Source organism: Poecile atricapillus, chromosome 1 (genome assembly GCF_030490865.1).
Source record: "Poecile atricapillus isolate bPoeAtr1 chromosome 1, bPoeAtr1.hap1, whole genome shotgun sequence".
NCBI lineage: Eukaryota > Metazoa > Chordata > Aves > Passeriformes > Paridae > Poecile > Poecile atricapillus.
This window is the reverse complement of record NC_081249.1, coordinates 95,638,210-95,657,548: the sequence shown is the minus strand read 5'-3', so window position 1 is coordinate 95,657,548 and position 19,339 is coordinate 95,638,210. Positions and strand designations below refer to the sequence as shown.

The 19,339-nt window shown below is 38.4% G+C and overlaps 2 protein-coding genes across 4 annotated transcripts in view; one reads left to right on the top strand and one right to left on the bottom strand.

The window, feature by feature from the left end:
* CMSS1 (cms1 ribosomal small subunit homolog) overlaps positions 1–19,339 on the top strand; it is a 221,469-nt gene that overhangs the window by 61,373 nt on the left and 140,757 nt on the right. The window lies entirely within an intron of this gene.
* Positions 1–19,339, bottom strand: part of FILIP1L (filamin A interacting protein 1 like) — a 187,913-nt gene that overhangs the window by 59,662 nt on the left and 108,912 nt on the right. For both annotated transcript variants that reach the window (XM_058838133.1, XM_058838140.1), the window contains exons 4-6: positions 18,260–18,546; positions 15,878–16,051; positions 8,629–8,807 (exon numbers count right to left, since the gene is read on the bottom strand). In XM_058838133.1, the coding sequence (XP_058694116.1) occupies positions 8,629–8,807; positions 15,878–16,051; positions 18,260–18,529 (623 nt within the window). In that variant the 5' untranslated portion in view covers positions 18,530–18,546. The remainder of the gene's footprint in view (positions 1–8,628; positions 8,808–15,877; positions 16,052–18,259; positions 18,547–19,339) is intronic.

The following is a 19,339-nucleotide window of genomic DNA, read 5'->3' as shown; positions in this document are numbered from 1 at the left end:
CTGGAGCCTTCCCTTGTCAGAATGTTTGTATAAGCTTCAGCTTTTGCCAGCCATATTTCCCATCATAGCTTTTCTGTGGGCACATGAAGGGCCTGGTTAATTCACTGCCTGCTCAGTCTTTGGAGTTCCTTCAAGTTGCACCTCACAAGGCCACTGTGTCAGATTTTATCCTAAGGGGTGTGCAGCTGAGACACAGAAGGGAAGTGGGCATTTCTCCATTCAGAATTGTCCTGAAGCAGCAGGCCTTACTGCAGCCCACTCAAACTCTCCTTCTAGGGTTTTATCTGGTATGGATCTCTCTGGTACCAAAGTGGGTGCCTTAGGGTTCTTTTTCAGTCTTAGTCAAGTATTTAGTGTCTTTCAGTAGAGGAGGTACTGTATTAAGCTGTTAAAGAGAATGAATTGTTGAATGAATAGAAAAGTATAATTTTTTTTATGAGAATGCAACTTTTATAGAGCGTTTCTAGGGAAATTAGGACTTTTCTGTATGTTGGACATCTGAAATGAGAAGTAAAATTGTAAACACTGCATTTGGAGAACAACTCTCTGTTACAAGGGAGACATAAGATGTTCCAGTAGGTTTTCTTATATCTACTCCCATTTGCTACTCTGAGCTATCAACCTGACCTGCGCCTCGTTACACACACCAAAACATACATGAGTCTGAATCACGGATTTTAAAAACCAGAGTTCAGTATGTCCTTCCCAAACATTTAGATAATTTCTGTGGCTTTTTCCACTCTTCTTAGTAGAAAGATACAAATATTGAACATAGTTTCTCAATGCGTTCACATTCTTGATCTTCAGACTCTAAATAGGTTGTGTTACCTTGTCCTGATGTGTGGGTTTTTTTCTGAAAGGTTCTAAAATGTGTATTTCAGGCTCAAGAAATAAAATAATGTACATACATGAAAATCAAAATTGCCATGTGAGACGATTTTGGTGTTTATTTTTAGCAATTTTTTCAAGTAATCTCTGTTCTTAACAGACTTAGTGCTTCTGATCTTTTTATTTATTCTCTGTTTCTGTCAATACTGTCTCAGCACAAAGACTGAGGCTGAGCGATTTTTCTTAATCTGCTGCAGTCTCCCATGCATGGTTCTCTCATGTATGTATACAATACTCAGAGGTTTTCTAGCTGGGCATAAATGCATTGAAGCTCTCAGCATGCCATGGGAAACTTGGTTGAGTTTAGATCACAAGTCTTGGTAACTGATGTGTGACCTGCATTCTAAGTTCTCATGGCCATATTCTCCTGACTGTTTTTAAGATATGAAACTAATTATAGCACATGTAAGTCACTTAAATTTTTCTTCCACGAGAAAGATCTTAACTTCATTGAGATTTCTCCTCCTCCACATTCAAACAGGAGGAGATCTTTTCCCATAGCAATGACTTTTTTTTGAAAATTATGAGAATGTAAGTTTTCTATCTTGGAGAATGATTTAGGGGTTTTACTGTCTGACTGATGTTGTGTGTTTGCTTTTCAAAGTTACAGTTACAAAATCCTGCGCTAATTTCTCCCTCTCTCACAGCCCCACCCTGCAATGAATCAGAAATGCACCCTGTCTTTTTCTGGTCACAGGTCTTGGTACAGTCATCTGCTTCTATTGTTGCTTATGATTAGACTTGTTATGCTGTGCCACACATGGAGTGGTGCACTCAGTCTTATTTGGAAATGTAAATTGGTGACTGGAGCGAGTGCCCCATTACTGAGGGCAGTGCCTCCCCATGAACATATTTGGCCTGTGCTTCATCGCCCATGCTGGTCACTGCTTAGGTGTTGATTTACAAGAGCCATAAATATGCTGAGACTTGCCAGCTTAGAAAGGTCATCCTTCCCTTTGAGTTCTGACATGAGGGTTTAAAGTGCTGACCAGGGGCCACCACCCTGATGGTAAAGGGTGGCTTCCCACAGTTGTGCCTTTCAGAATTTATGTCCTTTTGCAGGGAGGGCAATGAGCATCACCTTCCCCACACACGAGGGGAGAGAGGGTAGCAGTGTAGGAGAATGTCCTTTAGCTAAGGTTATTCATTGTGCCCTCCCCATCCTCCCAAGTGTGCAATGATAATATTGGTTGCTAATAGTGATATTGTGCTTGAAACAGTGAACAGGTATGCTACGTGCTCAGAATTAAAAGCAAGTCTTAGTATGAGTTTATTTGTCTGTGTCATTCCACCAGTGTCAGTGGAGTTGCATGAGAAATGTTTGTCATCTAGATTTCACATCTCTTTGCTAATGACAGTAGGTGGAATAATTTTGAATTGCATCACTGATGTAGAGAGAAATTCTCAGTTACATTCATGCTGAACCCTCTTTCTATTTGTATTTATTTTTGGACTTTTGCATTAAAAAAACCATAACATGACCTTGTTTAACAGTTTTGGGATCTTAACCCTAAATTCTATTTATTTGCTTTAAGGTATTTTTATCTTTCATCATGCACAAAGCCTGTAAACATCTTTGAGTCCTTGAATTGTGACAAAGATTTGATTTCACAACATCTGTTGAAAGTTATGTAGTGCAACAGTACATAGTTTTCCGCATACAGGCATGAGGTAATTAATCTGTGTACATCACTTCCTCAAGTCTCTTTGTGCCTCAGTGGTGTTGTTAGTGGGACTGTCCCATTGGAGTGTAATGTAGAATAAGAATATTAATGTTGTGCTTGTGGTGGGTCTTTCTTATTCACCTACAGAACACAAGATACCCATGAAAAAGGTCAAATGTACACAGATCTGGCATCCATTTCACAACTTTCAAGACATAGTCTTCAGCATATGTAATACATATAACTCATTGCCAGAAAGCTAAAAGGAAATGATTGCATTTGAGTACAATGCAATCTACAACAATAGTTCAGTGTGCATGAAATTAAAAACCTCTGGTAACACGTGTAGAATAAATAAATTGACAGTGTTTATTTTAACTGCAGCTCTCTGCAGAGATAAGGTCCTGCTTCTTATAATATTTAATTGGCTTCATTAAGAAATATAACAAATATTAATTATACCCACTCTTCCAGAATATTGAATTTTCCAGAACTGGACATGCAAAATATCATTATTCCAATGTGTAAGTGTGTTTGAAATAAAGTATAGCAATGTTGTGCTGGCAACTAATACACTTCACTTTTTAGCTAAAATGGTTCCTTCTTTCCTTGATACCCTGTTCTGAATTTCAAGCGCTGTTTACTTGATCTACTGTGGGTAGCAATTACTTCCATATGACACTTGAAAATAAACCCAAAACACTTTGCCTAGAGCTCTCAGTCTCATGAAATTACCTTTCTTACCACTCAAACCCTGATCAGTCCATGTAATAACATTGCATTAGAGTGTAAGAGTGTACTGTGAAGGTACACAAGAGAAAAAACATAGTCTTAATTCAGTATTGAGTGTTCATCCAAGGAAGATACAGAGAAGGCAGAAATAGCTGATGTGGAAATGATTCATTTTTTAAAGTGAGGGCCTGGAAAATTATTTATTTGGAAGTATCAAGAGATATGTTTGGCTTATTTGGGTGTGTGTGTTTGGCTTGTTTTTTCCTTTGTTTTTTAATATTTATTTTTCTTGGAGGTACTATGAACAAGAATTTGTGAGACTTAAATGTAGGAAGGCTCAGGTTCAAAAGGCTGAGTGATACGCAGTTACCCCAATTTTAAGAATGGAGGTATTAGAGAATTGTAAGTATGAAGCCAAGGGCTAAGGGATAAAAGACTGATTCCCTTCTCTTCTCATGGACTTGGGAATGATGACAGGTTTCTCATCTGGTGAAATTCATTTGTTACAGTGATGGCTGGAGTGCACCTGAGACATCCTCATAGAGATGATGCCTGACTTAGAGTTTCTGTGAGGAGAAGCACAGAGAGTGAATGGATGAAGAAAAGACACTAAGAATAAGACCTGTGGAGTGCTCTGAACAGAGCAGAGGTGGACAATGCTAAGTTTCCAACTCAGAGTACACTCTGGAACACTCAGAGAAGTGAGCCTAGGCTAGAGTCACAGAAAGCGTATGGGTAAGATGGCAAGGAAATGGTGAAAGCTCATTTGTGCCCAAGGCAGCCAAATTATCAGAGAAAGTAAAGATGGTTTAAGTTCAGGGCTTGGCCAGAAGAGATGTTAGTAAGCTTTTATTGAGAACAATAAACAGAACATGGTGCAGAAGCCACACCAGAATGATGCCTACAATGAAACTGAGAGAACGGGTCTTTTGATGAAGATGCCTGAGTTTGCATCAGGAGCCCAGGCAGCCAGCACAATCACTGACCTTGGGGATCTTCAGTAGTCAGCTGGACAAGGATCTGAGCAACCTGATTTGATTGTGAAGTTTGCCCTGCACTCAGCAGGTTGTGCTGGAGACCTCCAGAGACCACTTCCAACCTGTATCACTCAACCGGTTGTTGTATTAACTGACTGACATTGAGGGTGGCAGCAGCTGGAGCAAAAAGCTGTGTTTTGTAGTGTTTTGTCAGACGAGAAAGACTACAGGTGTGAGACTTCTGCAGATTAGGTTTTTAAAAAAATGACCCTCATGTTAGTAGATGATCCTTTACCTTAAGCTCTTATTTATTCCTTCTATACCAAACTGCAGAGTTTTGTGCTAATATTTGAATTCTGTGAGGAAAATTCATCATAACTGCCTTTAAAAATGTATTTAAATTGCTTATTAGCAAACCCCCTTTTTCCCCTGTCCTGTTGAATAACATTCACCTGTCAATGGGTGTATCTTTGTAATAAAACTTCACCCTTTGTATGGTTGAGAAACTGTATAGGATATAGAAAGTTTGAAGAAGGAACACATATATACATTGGGACATTTCATCCTTTCATCCATTTTAACCCTCAGGTACCTGCGATTGATTTATTTTCCTCACACCTTCATTTCATATCAGTAAATGGAAAATGGGGAATAGCTGTGCTTAAATAATATTTAAAGTTCCTGGAGATATGCAGTGGAAAAGGGCAGTGTAAGTGCTAAACATGTTACTATTTTGCTCGTTTTGTTTTTGTTTTGTTTGTTTGTTTTTGTTTTGTGGGTTGTTTTTTTTTTGTGTAGGGTAGAGAGTACTATGTAAATGCATAAATACTTATGTACATATGGCAGACATTTTCAAACTGGGAACACGCATATCTGGAAAACCTAGTTTCATAATTTACCCTTGTAAAATATTTTCTAAAGCAGCAGCTTTTATTATTTAACTGTGCTGCAAAAATATGGAATGTGGATAAGTGATTTTGGACAAATGCGTACGTCCTCGGGGAAGATACAGTGGACTCTGCATTAGAATCTAAAGTAAGTATTCTTCATGGTCCTTAATCCTGCCCTCCATCTTCCAACCCCATGAAATGCAAGAGCATCTAAACAAGGCCAGTAGCTTTTATGGTATGATTTTTCAGGTGCACCTAGTTGTCTTTGTATCCAGCTTCTGGACTTAATATTTTTTACATTCCTCTGAACTTCGGTGCTGCTGTTTCTTAAGCTCCAACAATACAACAAATTTTTCCCTTCTGGACACTTGTTGACATGCTACACTACCATGCACAGGTTGTTTGTCTTGGTGTTCCTGTCTGGTCTGCACATACACACACACAGAATCGTTCATGTTGAAGTGCAGGAAGGACATTTCCAGTTGTTCATTGGTCTCTTTTTCTCCACAGAACTTTTCCTCATATGCTAGGGATTTGTCAGGCTTGTGGCTCGTTTCTGGCTTTAAAAGTGGTACTGAAGATGAATTACTACAATGACAGTAGCATAGTTTTATTCTGTTTGCTGGTAAGTGTCTTTTGTAAGGAATGAGACTGTTCAGTTTGAAGATCAGTCTTTGTTTCTGACCTACAGCAGGACTATGGAGGATTAGTTTTTGGCTGGCAACAAGAAAAACGCTTATAATGCCTAAGGGTTTAGCGTTGAATGCTAATTTGGTTCTCATATCTAGAAAATTTTCGCTGCTCCTGTCATTAGCTTAGCCTCCCAAATCTAACAATGTACAATTGCTGAGGACAGTCTTGTTGCCTTACTGTAAAGTCAAATTCTTGAATGGTTAAAGTGAAGAGCTTTTACGGAATCATCAAAACTCTTATATTTTGCACAATCCAAACATTAACTCTTTCAATGAGAGATGCCGTTGATGAAGGACATAAGGCAATATAAAGGATGTAGAGATGAAGGGTTGTCTAGTTTATGTAAAACACGATCATCTGATAAATTCATCACTAAAATTTACATTTAAAAATTCTTTAGTTCTGTTTTTCCTGAACATACAGGCAAGAGGAAGTGGGTTTTCTGCCTTATTTGAAAATATATCCAAAACAGTGTGTGAGACTTGGATCTAACTAATAATTTCTTTGTTCTTGCCATAAGAAGTAGTTTTCAGAATCTCAGCATCACTGTCTCATAACTTCATAACTTCTAAGTGTTTTTCTTTTTGATCACATAGTCACATATTATTAATGTACCTTCATTGGCTTATATACATTATATATCCTCCAAGGATATCTTTAGCATATACTGTAGTCTTGCTCTTTGATAAAACAAGGTACATCTTTGGCTGATTGAAAGTTAGGGATTTTGCTTTGAACCCGAAATACTGTTTGGAACGCAATATAGCCATCATATAGAAGAGGATATTGCTTCTGGCTAAAAAAAAAAAATTAAGTTCATTGGTGAATACTTCTTTTTTTTTTTTTTTTACTTGTATTGGGGGTCAGCAAAAATTAATGTAACTTCTTTATGTATGAAACTTCTTAGAGTTATATTTGTTCTTAATCCAAATGCAAAGTTTGCATCCTGAGAAAATGTACATTGGAGTAAGAATTTTGAAGTGGAAGCAAAGGTCACTTTGCCATGTCAGGCAGGCTCATGCAGGAAGAGCTATGTCTTAACTTGGTGAGTGTTTTTTGGTTGTGGTTTTTTTTTGTTGGGTTTTTATTTTCTTTCTTTTTTTCTGTTATGGCATGCAACTGTGTGGAGATCTTGATGGTGACATTACTTGGCAAACAATTTGGAATCAGCTCAGTATGTGACATCACATCCCCTTAAGGTTTTCCACATAAAATACATGAAAAAAAAATAAATAAATTGGGGCTTTATCTGAAATCTATTATTATATCCTCTAAGGGCTCTTTAAGCACCTCAGCATTCCCCCTCTTCCCACCATTTTCCAGGCAGCCTAACTAAAAGTAGCAGACAATAGTGGGAAATGCTTTACAGTCTTCTTGGGAATGGGAGTAGAGATGGAGCAGAGAGGGATAGAGGGATATAGAAGAGGGGCAGGGAGTTTTAATCCCATGCCTATCCTGTTTAAAAAACAAAAATTACTCCAACACTTGGTCTTTTCCTCTGTGCAGCTTTTCACAGTGTGAGCACATTGATGTAACATCTTGCCACTCTTACAAGGCAAGTGGAGTTGTCTAGCTCTGCCTCTAGGAGATTAATATCTCCGATTTTGAGGAGAGAGCAGAAATGAAAACTTCCCTTGATCTTAGGGTTTGGTTCCTGATTGATGATGGTTCCCAAGAACAGTTCCTAGTATGTGCTTTTCTCTGTGTGCCCATGCTTGCCTGCATCTGTACACATTTTTCTGAGCAGCAAAGCGTTTTCTTCCCCAGCCTCAGCAGCTGAGTGCCGTAAATCCGGCTGCGTGCCCGGTGTTTGATAGATGTGCAGGAGAGAGGTGCAGCACACGGGGTGAACGCTGCCAGAATACGTAGGACATGATGTTACACAGACCAAGCAAAGGAAGAATTATCTATGCATAATGTGAGTTTAGAATAGGCTTGACGTTCTCACACCCAAACATTTCCATCTGTTCCTAAGTGAAAGGAAACTGAGACAATATTCTCCTATCTTCTCAGCTAGATATACAGGGAATAGGAAATGTTCTTTGATATTTTTTTTTCCTTAGGATGTGTTTGGTTTTATTGCAGATTCAGAGAAGTCACAGTATAAAGTGGCTTCTTTTAAAGATGGTAAATGACATTAAATTATTCTTAATTCTTCTGAGAATTGGTATTGAAACTATAACACTGTGCTTGAACAAGCTGTGGCACTTTCAGGTCACCCCTAAAAAGTAAAGCTGTTTTTATGGATTTTATGCCAACCCTGATATGAGACCTTTTTCATCCTTACTTTCAAAGCTTTCTGGAAATTATCCTCTGCCTTTGCTTTCTCTGTATGTATTTCTATGTTTTGTCCAAATATCTCTTTCTCCTCATGTCTTTTTCTTCTGCCATGAAGGGCTGCGTGCCTGATGCCATATTCTGTTCCTTACACACTGTAGTATGTTCAAGCTTCTAAAACACACTGAAAGGTTCACCTGTTCCTGTTGGTTATAATGTCACACATCTGCATGGCTCCCTGTATTCTTTGCAGTGTAACATCCTTGGCATCCTGCAACAGCGCTGAGGAATCTGACAGCTGTTTGACCTACCTTGCTGGCTGATGGAGATGTAGATATTGGTGTTTGTTAGAAGTCATTAGTTATGTTTTTACAGCTGAACCCTCAAAATACAATTCCACAAATATGTCTGATTTTTAGTGTATGAAGAATAAGAAAGCAGAGAAATCCTTAGATGCAATGTTAAATTATACATACTTCATAGTACTACAGTAAGAGGTAACCTTACCTTTCACATTCTTGTTCCAGCAAGTTTGTAAACTCATCACTTTTTTCCATATATTTGCTGTGCTTCCTCTTCTCTTCCTCTAGTTCATACAGTGTCTGTCTGTGTGCTTTTTCTACCATTAGAAGTTGTTCCAGCATTCTTCTGTGAACTTCTTTCTGTTTCTCTACAACTTTATCAAGCTGCAAAAAAAAAAAAAAAAAAAAGGAAAAACTCCTGAAACATTTTGAAACTATTGCATTCTTGGGCTTTCACTACTAAAAGAATTTTAAGAAGAGCAGCTTAATAATATAGTAATAATAAACCTAGTAGAGAGGTCATCTGGTATCAGTTTAATTCTCTCCGTCTAATCCCAACAAATTAGAACTATAAGGTACTGTTTTTCAGGACCCTCAGTCACCTTCCTTTCCTCCTGCCATGAGTGATCCTTAACTTTTTTTTAAAACTAATTAACAGTTACTGTTCCCAAAGTTGTGCTTTTCTCATTGATCATTTTGGCAGAGAACCAGATGTCTTGGCAGAAGAAACATCATCCAATGCTTCACACAGTAGATGCTTGACTTCTGGTTGAGTAGAAATAGCTGCCTCACTTATAGCTGCCTAGGAAATAAGAGCATTTAATTGTTCTTGTAAGGTAGAGGTAAATCAAAAAGCAGTTTTCTAATTTCACAGTAAATGCATGGTTGTGCCAAGAGTGCAGAACAATCCTGTCTCTTGTGCTTACTCCGAGCATGGCTCTGGGTTTCTAGAATAAGAAAGTGCTGAATTTTTTAATAGTTAGAAGTATTTCTTTTTAATGGTGGCATTTCCTGTTATGTTCCTCAGATTTCATGTGTTATTTTTAGGAGGTCTTTGCCTTTCAGATGGCACCTTTATAGCACTGTTTGAGCATAAAATTCCTCTTCCTTCCTCAAGAATTTCGTCTTAACATCTGATCAGAGAATCACTAAGGCTGGAAAAGATCTCCAAGCTCATTGAGTCAAATTTTTGACTGACCACCATCATGTCAACTAAACCATAGCACTAAGTGTTTTCTTAAATACTTTCAGGGGTGGTGACTCCACCATTTTCCTGGGTAGCCCATTCCAATACCTGACCACCCTTCCAGTGAAAAACTTTAAATTTTTCTAAATATTACTATATAGTGATATTTTAATATAAATAATCTGGTTTAGATTTTGGCAATCAATTTTTTATTTTTCTAAACTACAGAGGTATTGGCATAACTGTTTACTAGACTTATGCTGTTAAAATAACTCCACAAACTTAGAGAAAACTGTGATTCTGAGGATTCTGTTACAATTTTGAGTTCAGTATGTGACCAAGTTGTGCAAGTGTGTGTATGTAACCATGCATGGTTTTCCTTCTAGGGCATTATTGATCTAGCTGAAGTTTCAGGGAGGATCACTGGAGGCCATCAAAAGACCTGGGAAGAGTCTGTATTCGTGAGCAACTTTGTTCCCTGCTTGTTGCCCTCTGGAGACTGCCTCCCTCATCAGGTCAACATAGGAATCCTTGTGTCTTTTTTGGAAAATAGAAATTTTGAGCTCACAGCCCAGTGTCTCCTTTTAACTGCAGTAGGTCAATCTGATTGTAGTGTTTCACTCTATTAATAGGAAAGAATTCACAAATTGGCAGTGTGGGAAGCAAAGCTGGTTCTGGTTCTCTGATGTTTCCCCCACAAGGAATTCTGTGTGCCACAAGAAACATGGGGATTTTAGATTCTTAGGGCCACTGCTTGTTTTGGACAATTTAATTCCAGGGCGTATGATTAATTATCTTTTCCTCATGTTTATTTACAATTTGGCCAACAGAAATGATGACAGGGAGAGCTGGAATGCCTAAACATGAGTTTCTTAAATGAGTGAGGATATCATCAATTTCTGCTTAGGTTTCCAAATCTCTCCTGCTTATCTCAGCTTTTTTTAGAAGCTGTATATATTGTCTTATGTTCTTTCTAAATAATTGTTAACCTTTTTTTTGATACTGCTATGAATGAAGAAAAAGGAGCTATTGACAAGGCTTTGATGATGATTTGAATCCAAAATATTCCAACAAAAATGTGTACCACTTTTTAAAACTTCTGCACTTTATGCTTACGGCATTACAGAGTCTTTTCTGTTGTAACATAGCTGAGCTTGTTTCATGCATGATGAAAAAATAGGAAGAAACCTGTAATTATTTGTTTTGGTGATGTTTTGTGGTGCTCTTACAGCAGATCATTAAGGGTTTTTTTTAATCTTGTTGACTAATAATTTGTATGTTTTACCCTGGCAAGGTGACTGCTTTCTGGAATCATGATCCTGATTTCCAGGACCTCCCCTGGAAAAACATTTCTTACCTAAACCCTTGCATATGCAATCTCTCTTAGTAACCAAGAGTCGCCTTATACAGGGATCTTTTGGCTGTGCTTTCTATATCTCTTAAAGCAGTTGAAAACTGGATTGCCTTAAAAGGTCAGGTTGAGGAAAACTGTCCATTTTAATTTCTTCACACTCTCCCTTATTTTACCAGAAGTGGAAATTTTAAAAATTGAAATATTTTATTTAGCTTCTAACTTACCAGAAAGATGTTTTATCAACCTTCCCACCACCCAAGATTTCTGAGGGGTTTTTGGAGCAGGTATTACAGATGAATGAAGTGCCATCACCTAAGTTTCTAATCCTTGTCTTTTTAAATATGATACTGTCAGGTGAATATACACTGTTGTCAGAAAGCAATCTGGCTCCTGATTTTTTGACAAAGTTGTGGTGTAGTGCTGCTTGCAACTATGGCTCTGTTTTGTTTAAATTGATACGAGCTGGGCATCAGCCTTGCAGCAGGCACTGAGTGCCTGCTGGTCTCAGCCCTCAGTGTGAGCTCAGGCAGGCTGCATGGGTGGGGTTAAGAAAGGAAAGGCATTTATGTGGATTGGACCACCACTTTGAAGGTATATGTAAAAAATCTGAGGGGATATGTCAATTGCTGTCATAAGAAAGCACTGACATTTCTGGTTACAAGCTGATCATAAATGAGATGATCTGAACATGTAAATGCTTGATTGAGATGAGGGTTAGTCATCAGCCAAGCAACATTAACCAAGTGTATAATAATTCTGCTTCTTGCACGGTTCAGTGTCAAGAATCTGGGACCTGCCAGGAGGGTTTCATATGTTCTGTATATTTTGTTTGCTCTAGAGTACTTGCTGAATGGTTACAAGAAGTTAATTCAAGCAGTAATGCAGCATGTATGCAAAAATAAAAGTTATTAATTCCAGGGTTTTGTTTTGCAGCTCTCCATACTTTACACTTCACAGTAGCACATTTGTCATTGTTGAGATTACAACATTTTGGATTGCAAGCTGGTGTTCGGAATGGGTGAGGTGTGTATTCAAGGCAGGGAGTTGGAACAAATAATTTTAAATGGGAAAAAGAAGAGTAGTGTCTTGGGGAGACCTGCTCACATGAAAGAGTAAGAGAAAAGTTAATAAGCTGCTGTATTAAAGCAGTTTGCATGTTGCAGTTTTCTCCTGTTGCTGGGACTAGAAGATGCTTTTCTGTTTCTTTTAAGCATGCTGTCAGATCATTTCTCCTGTGAGCATTTGGCTGTTCTGGCTGGGAACAAGGTGGAGAGTGTGAGCTTGGGAGGGAAGGGAAGAAGTGCTGGTACTGTCTCCTGGTACAGGTGGGTCATAAAGAGGAGAACTGGAGAGACAGCAATCCTACATCACAATTAATGCACACACTTGAGATCTACATGTGAGATACATAACAGGAATGGCCATTTGGCCTTGTGACACAGTGTGTCCCTGTGCAGCACACCTTTCCCTCCCTGCAGGACCACACAGGGCAGAGCCTGGGACTGGTTGCTGGCCCGTGTGGTTTGTTGAGAAAATGTTGTGTCCCTCTGCAAGATAAGGGCACCTCCCTGGGGAGCAGATTTGACTCTTGCATTTTCCCTGTGAGATCTTGTGGCTGACTCCCACATCTCCAGCAGAGAAGAGAGAGAAGTTCTATGAACCCCCGTTGGTGTGAGATCCTCACACAGAAGCGTCTCCAACAGCCCCTGGTTCCTGAGATTGCTCTGGCCAAATGATAGATCTGCCCATGCAGAAATATCCATTTATATGCATGCACACAAGTTTACTCAGCCTACACAGTTCTTAGCTAAAAACCACAGAGGGCTAATAAGCAGCAGTATAAATGTCTTCTGTTGAAAATTAAAGTGATAAAAATCTTAATTAAGTGATTTGTTGTTTTGTTCTTGCTAACCATATGGGCTTTTTGCTAGAATTAATACTTGAACATGCTGTACAATACAATGGAAAATCAGAGGCATAGCCTTACGTAACTGTGAATAATTGAGCAAGCTAAAAATTCACACAAATTTAATAGTTTAACTACATTTTGCCACTAGCTCTTGACTGAAGTCAAACTAGGATGGTGTATCTCATATCCATTACATCAGAACTGAACTCTTTGTCTTTCTGTTTTTAAATTGTTTTGTGTTTGGTGGTGTGCCAGAAGAAAATCCAGTGTAGTTACATCAGTTACATACAGTTTATCCTAAATTCAGTGTAGTATTATTCCTGTTAATAATATCCTCAAAATCATTGTTTATAAATGTACAATCCTGAGTTTAGGATTACCAGAGATTATGGGAGCACTTCTTCCCCTGCCTTTTTCAGCCCTAGCCGTGCCAAATTTCCATGCAGATATGTTGGTGGTCTTCTCCTGAATGCCACCTTGTCAGCGCTATTGTTTCAGTCTGTTCCTGTGACTGACTTATTGGTGCCCTGCAGCTGTGGTCCTTGGAAAGTTTTGACCAACATTTACCAGATGTTGTGAGGACACAAACAGACTTTGTTAAAATACTGGTGAGGTTGCATCTTTCCCCAAGGTGATTGACAGTGGGATTTCAGAAATGGATTCAATCTTTAATTATCCTTGATGGATGCAAAATACAGGCCTTCTCTCCTTTCACTTCTTTTAGTGGAGCTCTCAAAGTGGTAGGAGGTTTGTCCTATTTCAAACAGTGAGGCACGTGATTTTTTTTTAATCTTTGGCTGTATTATTGGGAGTTAGAAACCAGAATCTGCTTTCTGATACCATGAAGAGAAAAAGACCCCACAAATTCTGCAGCGTTTTCATCTTTATCTCTTTCCCTACATCACCATCTCTGATTTTTTGAATTCCTTTAAAAAAAGATTGTTTATTTTTGAACCAGGGAGAATTATTCTTATACTGTTATTCTGCATTTACTAGAATGTTGAATACACTTCACTGTGTATTCAAGAGAAGTGATGATTGATCCAAAGACAGATTTTTTTCACACAAACTGACTACATCTAAGTTTATAAACCACGCAGAAATGGAAAACTTTTTCAGGCCTTTTAGTCAGAAACAAAACCAAAATAAAACTGTAATTTATTTTATGTCCTTCAAATGTGAGTGCTAACAGTAATCTTATCTGACGTTTTTTAGGATGCAGAAAGAAATAGCTGTAGAGCAAGTTTGATTGAAAAAGCCTGTTTTCAAAAAAAATTTTAATATCTCCTAATGGCCAAAGAAGAAATGGTTTTGGTCTGTCACACTTCTCGTAGGTTTTGCAGAGGAGAATGTGTTAATACTGCTTTCTAATTTGCTACATTTCTTCACCTATTAATCTTGTTCCCAGTGAGTAAAGTTGTCCAGTCACAAAATTTTCCCACTACGTTCTTAATCAAATCTGCCAAGAAACTTTATGTTTAGAATAGGTAAGAGAATTATGAGAAAATGGTAAAGGACTGGAAATCTTTCAGCTGCCTTCTGAAATTAATTGTAATTTCACTTGAGTTTTGGGAAGATAGTCTCTGTGTTCAGAGCTACCAGGCAAAACTCTCGAGGGTGAGATGCACATGCAGATATAAAGGTATATTGTCTTAGTAGCAAAGGGGGGAATTTTAATGGTCTGTTCCTCGACTTTGTGGCTGGTTCCACCTCTCCTTTGGTCTTTATGTGTGGTTGAAAAATACAAAAAAAAAGAAAAAAACCCAAAAAACCCAACAAAATGGATCTCTGACATAATTCAGGGGGATTTTGAAACTGAAATTGTGGAATGCCTGTCTATTATAGCATCTTTTGGTTTACCAAGACCAAGAAGTGGCAGTGGTCCTTCTCCCATTTCAGTTGCTCTCAGGATGTTTACCTTTGCCTTTTGAAATTGCCAGATCCAGTGGTGCTAGAAATTATTTCTCTGCCATTAAGTGTAAGAAGAAAAAGAGTATGTATAAACTTACACAAAGTAACAGACAGAGCTTATGTTTTCCAACTGTTTTGGACTTCTCCTCAGATCATTTCCATTTGTGCTCAAAGTTTCTGTGACATAATACCACAGTGTTCTAAAATAAATTAAGCTTCACAGATGAACTTTATCTGTTTCGGATTATATCCAGAGATTTTAACCTCTGAGCTTCTGAAATAAGAGTTGACCTTTTGCCTGACATAATTTTGTCTGGAATTATCTCTGTGTCCTTAGGTACATTTCTGTTGAAAAAGCTTGGAAAAAACCACTTGGTAGGAGAATTTTATTCATAATTTCTGCTTTTATTTTGTGATGTTTATCTGTACTGAACAGTATGTTAAAAAACGTTCATCTGAATTGGAAACAGCTACCTGGGATAAAAAAACCACAATCTGATGTGAAGGTGTTTTAATATCCAGTGATTTGCATTTTAGGGCAGAAATAAATCAGATAACATTGTTCAAAAAGTATGGCAGCTGCTGCTGCAGTGTAATTAAACTAAAGGTTACTTAGGTATAATGTGAGAATATTAGATTTCTTCCTGGATGAAGTTTCTAATGCCAGCTCATTATAGTAAGTCTGCAGACCAAGCAGGTATCCCCATGACTGCTCCTGAATTAATGGGAGCCAGGGGTATGCAGAGGTGCACAGCTGTGTCATTGCTGCGGGATGGGCCTCCACGAGACAAGTGGGACTGGTGAGGTTTCTGCTTGCATGAGCTGGGAATGTGGATTACAGAAAGGGAAGAAGAAAAAGAAGATGGTTTGAATTAGAAAAAATTGTGTCTGTTGATGTATAAAGCCCCCAGTCTGAAGTATAAGTGAGGATCATTAGATTCCGGTCCCAGCTGGACCCTGGGCTTTGTTCTGCTCTCACTCTCATGTTCCATTCCAGATTTAGAGCTCATTTGCCTCCTCCTCCAGCAGTGGGTGAGAGATTTTCTGTTGAATTTAGTTGGAACTATGGTTAAATATCAATTACTCATTCTTACCTCTCCCATAGGCTTTTCATAGATATCTTCTTGCCATTGCTCAGCCTTTGTTTGAATAGCATCTCGCTGGAGTGCCTCTAACACCTTCTTGGGAGTAACAAAGCCGTATTGTGCTTCAAGCAAAGCTAAGTCAATTTTTTCAGCCTTAAGTACTCCTATAACTTCATCTTGAGCCTGCAAAAACACAAAGTAAGGCTTTATCTTGTTAAACTGTATATATGTGTTTACAGGTTAGCTCTCTGCTTTTGATTTTAAGAAAACTGAAAAACTTCTAAAATAATACTGTATATATAAAGTGACTCAAACCAGTCAGTAATGTGAAGACAGTTGAAAAGCATGAGGGAATTATTGGTCTTTGTATTTTATTAGTTCAGCATAAACTCCAAGGTCTTCAGACCCTTCATCAAAGCTGAGGTACTTCTTTAATGATTAGATAATTTTACTGTTTCTGGACCAATGTGTAGCATTCATAAGACAAAGTTTCAGGGCAAGGTTTGGCTTGTACTATTAGAAATTGACTTGTTAGTGCAGGATAGTGGGATGTTTCTTGAAGCCTGAAAGTGTTGTACATTCGGTATATTATGGATGTAGATGGGTTCAGTAGTTTAAACCCACTCCAGATGTGTTCCTCTTGGGCTTTTTTCCCCATCTCCACATCCTCTGGTGGTGAAGGTTGCCCCTTGCCTCCATTGCACTGATACAAACTACATGAGCTGTCTCAAAAATCCGCTGTCTGCAGTTATCTCTGTTAAAAACAAGTATGTGCTAATCCTAGAAGGATAGAATAGGAAGGAAGGAAGGGAATTGGAGAGAAGGATATACCAGGCCACAGTAACACCTTTAGTCTGACTTGTTTTGGCTGGAAGACTTCTGTATCCCCATTTATAACTGTTTAAACAAGTGTTAAAATACGAAATAGTCTATTTCTAATCCTTAGCATTGCAGAAAAAAGATAGAAGGGTGATCTTTGTACACCTTGAATGTTCTGGAATTTGGAAAGGAATGACATCTAAATTAAAAACTTAGTTATGGTTGGATTGACAGCTGATCTTCAGTTGTTTGACTTGGCATTACAGGAGGTGGAAAATAACAGATAAAAGAAGACTTCCTATATTTTTCATTCATAGTGGTGCTTCCTTTTAAATTTCAGATGTGATTTAAAACATTCATGTCAGTCTCATTGTCTTCCAGATTCTCATTTCCCTATTCCAGCTTTAAACTTTAATAATTGAGGTGTGTGTGTGTATTTATGTGTGTGTGTATGTATATATATATATATTTAAATATTTTTATATTGATATGATGCATGTGTAATGAAGAGTGTGTGTATAATATAAGTAAATATATAAAAGTGTGTGACATCTGAATTTTAACCTAAGTTAAGAAAGACCAGGTGGGCAGGAGAGAAATGTTTTGCAAACATGGAAATTGTTCTGTTTGCATAATGAAACAATCTGTAGAAGTTTGCCTTGGATCCACCCTCAAAGATTGGTGCAGCTATTAAATATTTATATCACACGTGTGTTTTGTTAAGCATGTCTGTATTATTACATAAACATACACACATATGTTAAGAATAGAACTACCCAGGTACTGTCTAGGTAATAAACTCTGACACCATGTGCTACACCCATTTAGTCCCCTTTAGCCAGTTTGCTTTTTCCTCTGCCCTTGAGTAGTTTTAAAGTCACTGCTTCTGTGCAATAAGCCTGCCACAGAAATATTTTCCCTACTCAATGGAAATCTGGTTCCCACTTCCTGAAATTACGTTTGACCAGGTTAGGCATCATTTACCACTTGACAGATGGTTCCTTTTCTAGGTAGAAAAACACTCTTAAAATCCAGTAACTTGTGGGCTAAGTGGCATGTAACACTTTTGCTTTGTATTATGGGAAATAAAATGGCTATTTTGATTTTTCTAGCAAAAAGTGTTAGAATACTGTTAACTGAGTTACTTCTTGTGAAGTGGCACATACTGTTTCGTAGGGAGTAAAAGCTCATGACTTCATAGGAGTGGGAGGATAAGACATAATTAAGTAAAATATCTTAAAGGTCTGTAATATGTTCTTCATATCAGCTGTACAGTGACAAATACTTTGTATTCAAGAGACTTAAAAGGGGGAAGAACAGCTAGAAAGTTTTATGAGTTGTCTGCTTTGAGAGTTACTTGTAGTATAAAGATCATGTTTCCTGTCTGATAGCTATAATAGCTGCATTTTTGGGGTGTTTTTGTATGCTGCAGTTCATATTTGTCTTGTATTGGACTGTGTAAGGTGTTCCCTTAACATAAAAGCAGCATGTGTTTGTGGTGGGTGGAGGGGAAATGGGGGTGGAGGGTGGAGTGTCTTTTAATTTGGAATATAAAGTAGGACAATTCATTACCTGTAATTCACCCTCAAGGACACTGAGAAGAAATAGCAAGTCATCACGAGAGAGATCCTCCCTTTTCTTGACGGAACTTTTTGGTTTTTTCTCTGCCTTTGGACTTCTCAGGATGGTACTGGCTTGGGCTACATCATCCTTCTCTTTCTGCCATGTTTGTGCATTTCCTTTCCCACTGTGACCAACCTCTTCTTTGTGGTGGTCTTTCGCCCTTGGCTGGCTCAGCTTTGGTCTGGTTGGGCTTTCGTTGCTATTACTTCTGGAATGCATGGTTTATATCTCTGAAGCTGAAGGAAATTGGAGAGAAAAGTAATTGTTTTAGCTAACAGAGACTACAAAACCATTACTATAATTGATGGTGGGTGTTATTCCCTCCAGAATGGTAGTTCTCCTGTCCGCACAAGGCTGTTTGTCATTTGACAAAAGCTGACAACCTTGTGCAAACCAACAGACTGGGCTGTGATCCTTACTGGATGTGTGTAGTGAAGTGAGTCATTACTGGTCTTACACCATTTTAACAATTCCCTCCTTGATACTTCAAAGGCATCATCTTTAGCAGCAGTGCTGGGTGCATACTACAAACCACATTTTCTATTTTGTGACAAGGCCTTCCTCACCTTTCAGGTAGGTATTTGCTATGCTGAGGCAGATTTAGGTTCCAAAGCTTTTCTCTAGGAAGATCTTTCTGTTCCACTTCATAGTGTTCCAGCCCGTACTGTGTTTTGTTTTCCTTTGTCTTTCCAATGGAGAGCACAAAAGCAGTTCTCCACTACTACGAGCTATGCAGGCTGCATTATCCATGTTTGGCAAAATACAGGGACTAACAAACACACCCAGACTGCAAGAAGTGAGCAGCACTGTAAATGCTCCCTCCCCAACACCACCACCAGAACCAAATCCCTTTGCAGATCATGGCTTGTCCACTCTTAAAACCATGCAGTATAAAACCTTGCTGCTTCTTTAGTGCTTGAGTCCAGCACTCTAGAGGTGTTAATACCTGCTAAAAGGGAGACTTTTCCTAGCTAGGCCCCCTTTGAAGTGCCACTGTTAAGGAAACATACTCTAATGCCTTTGCAGATA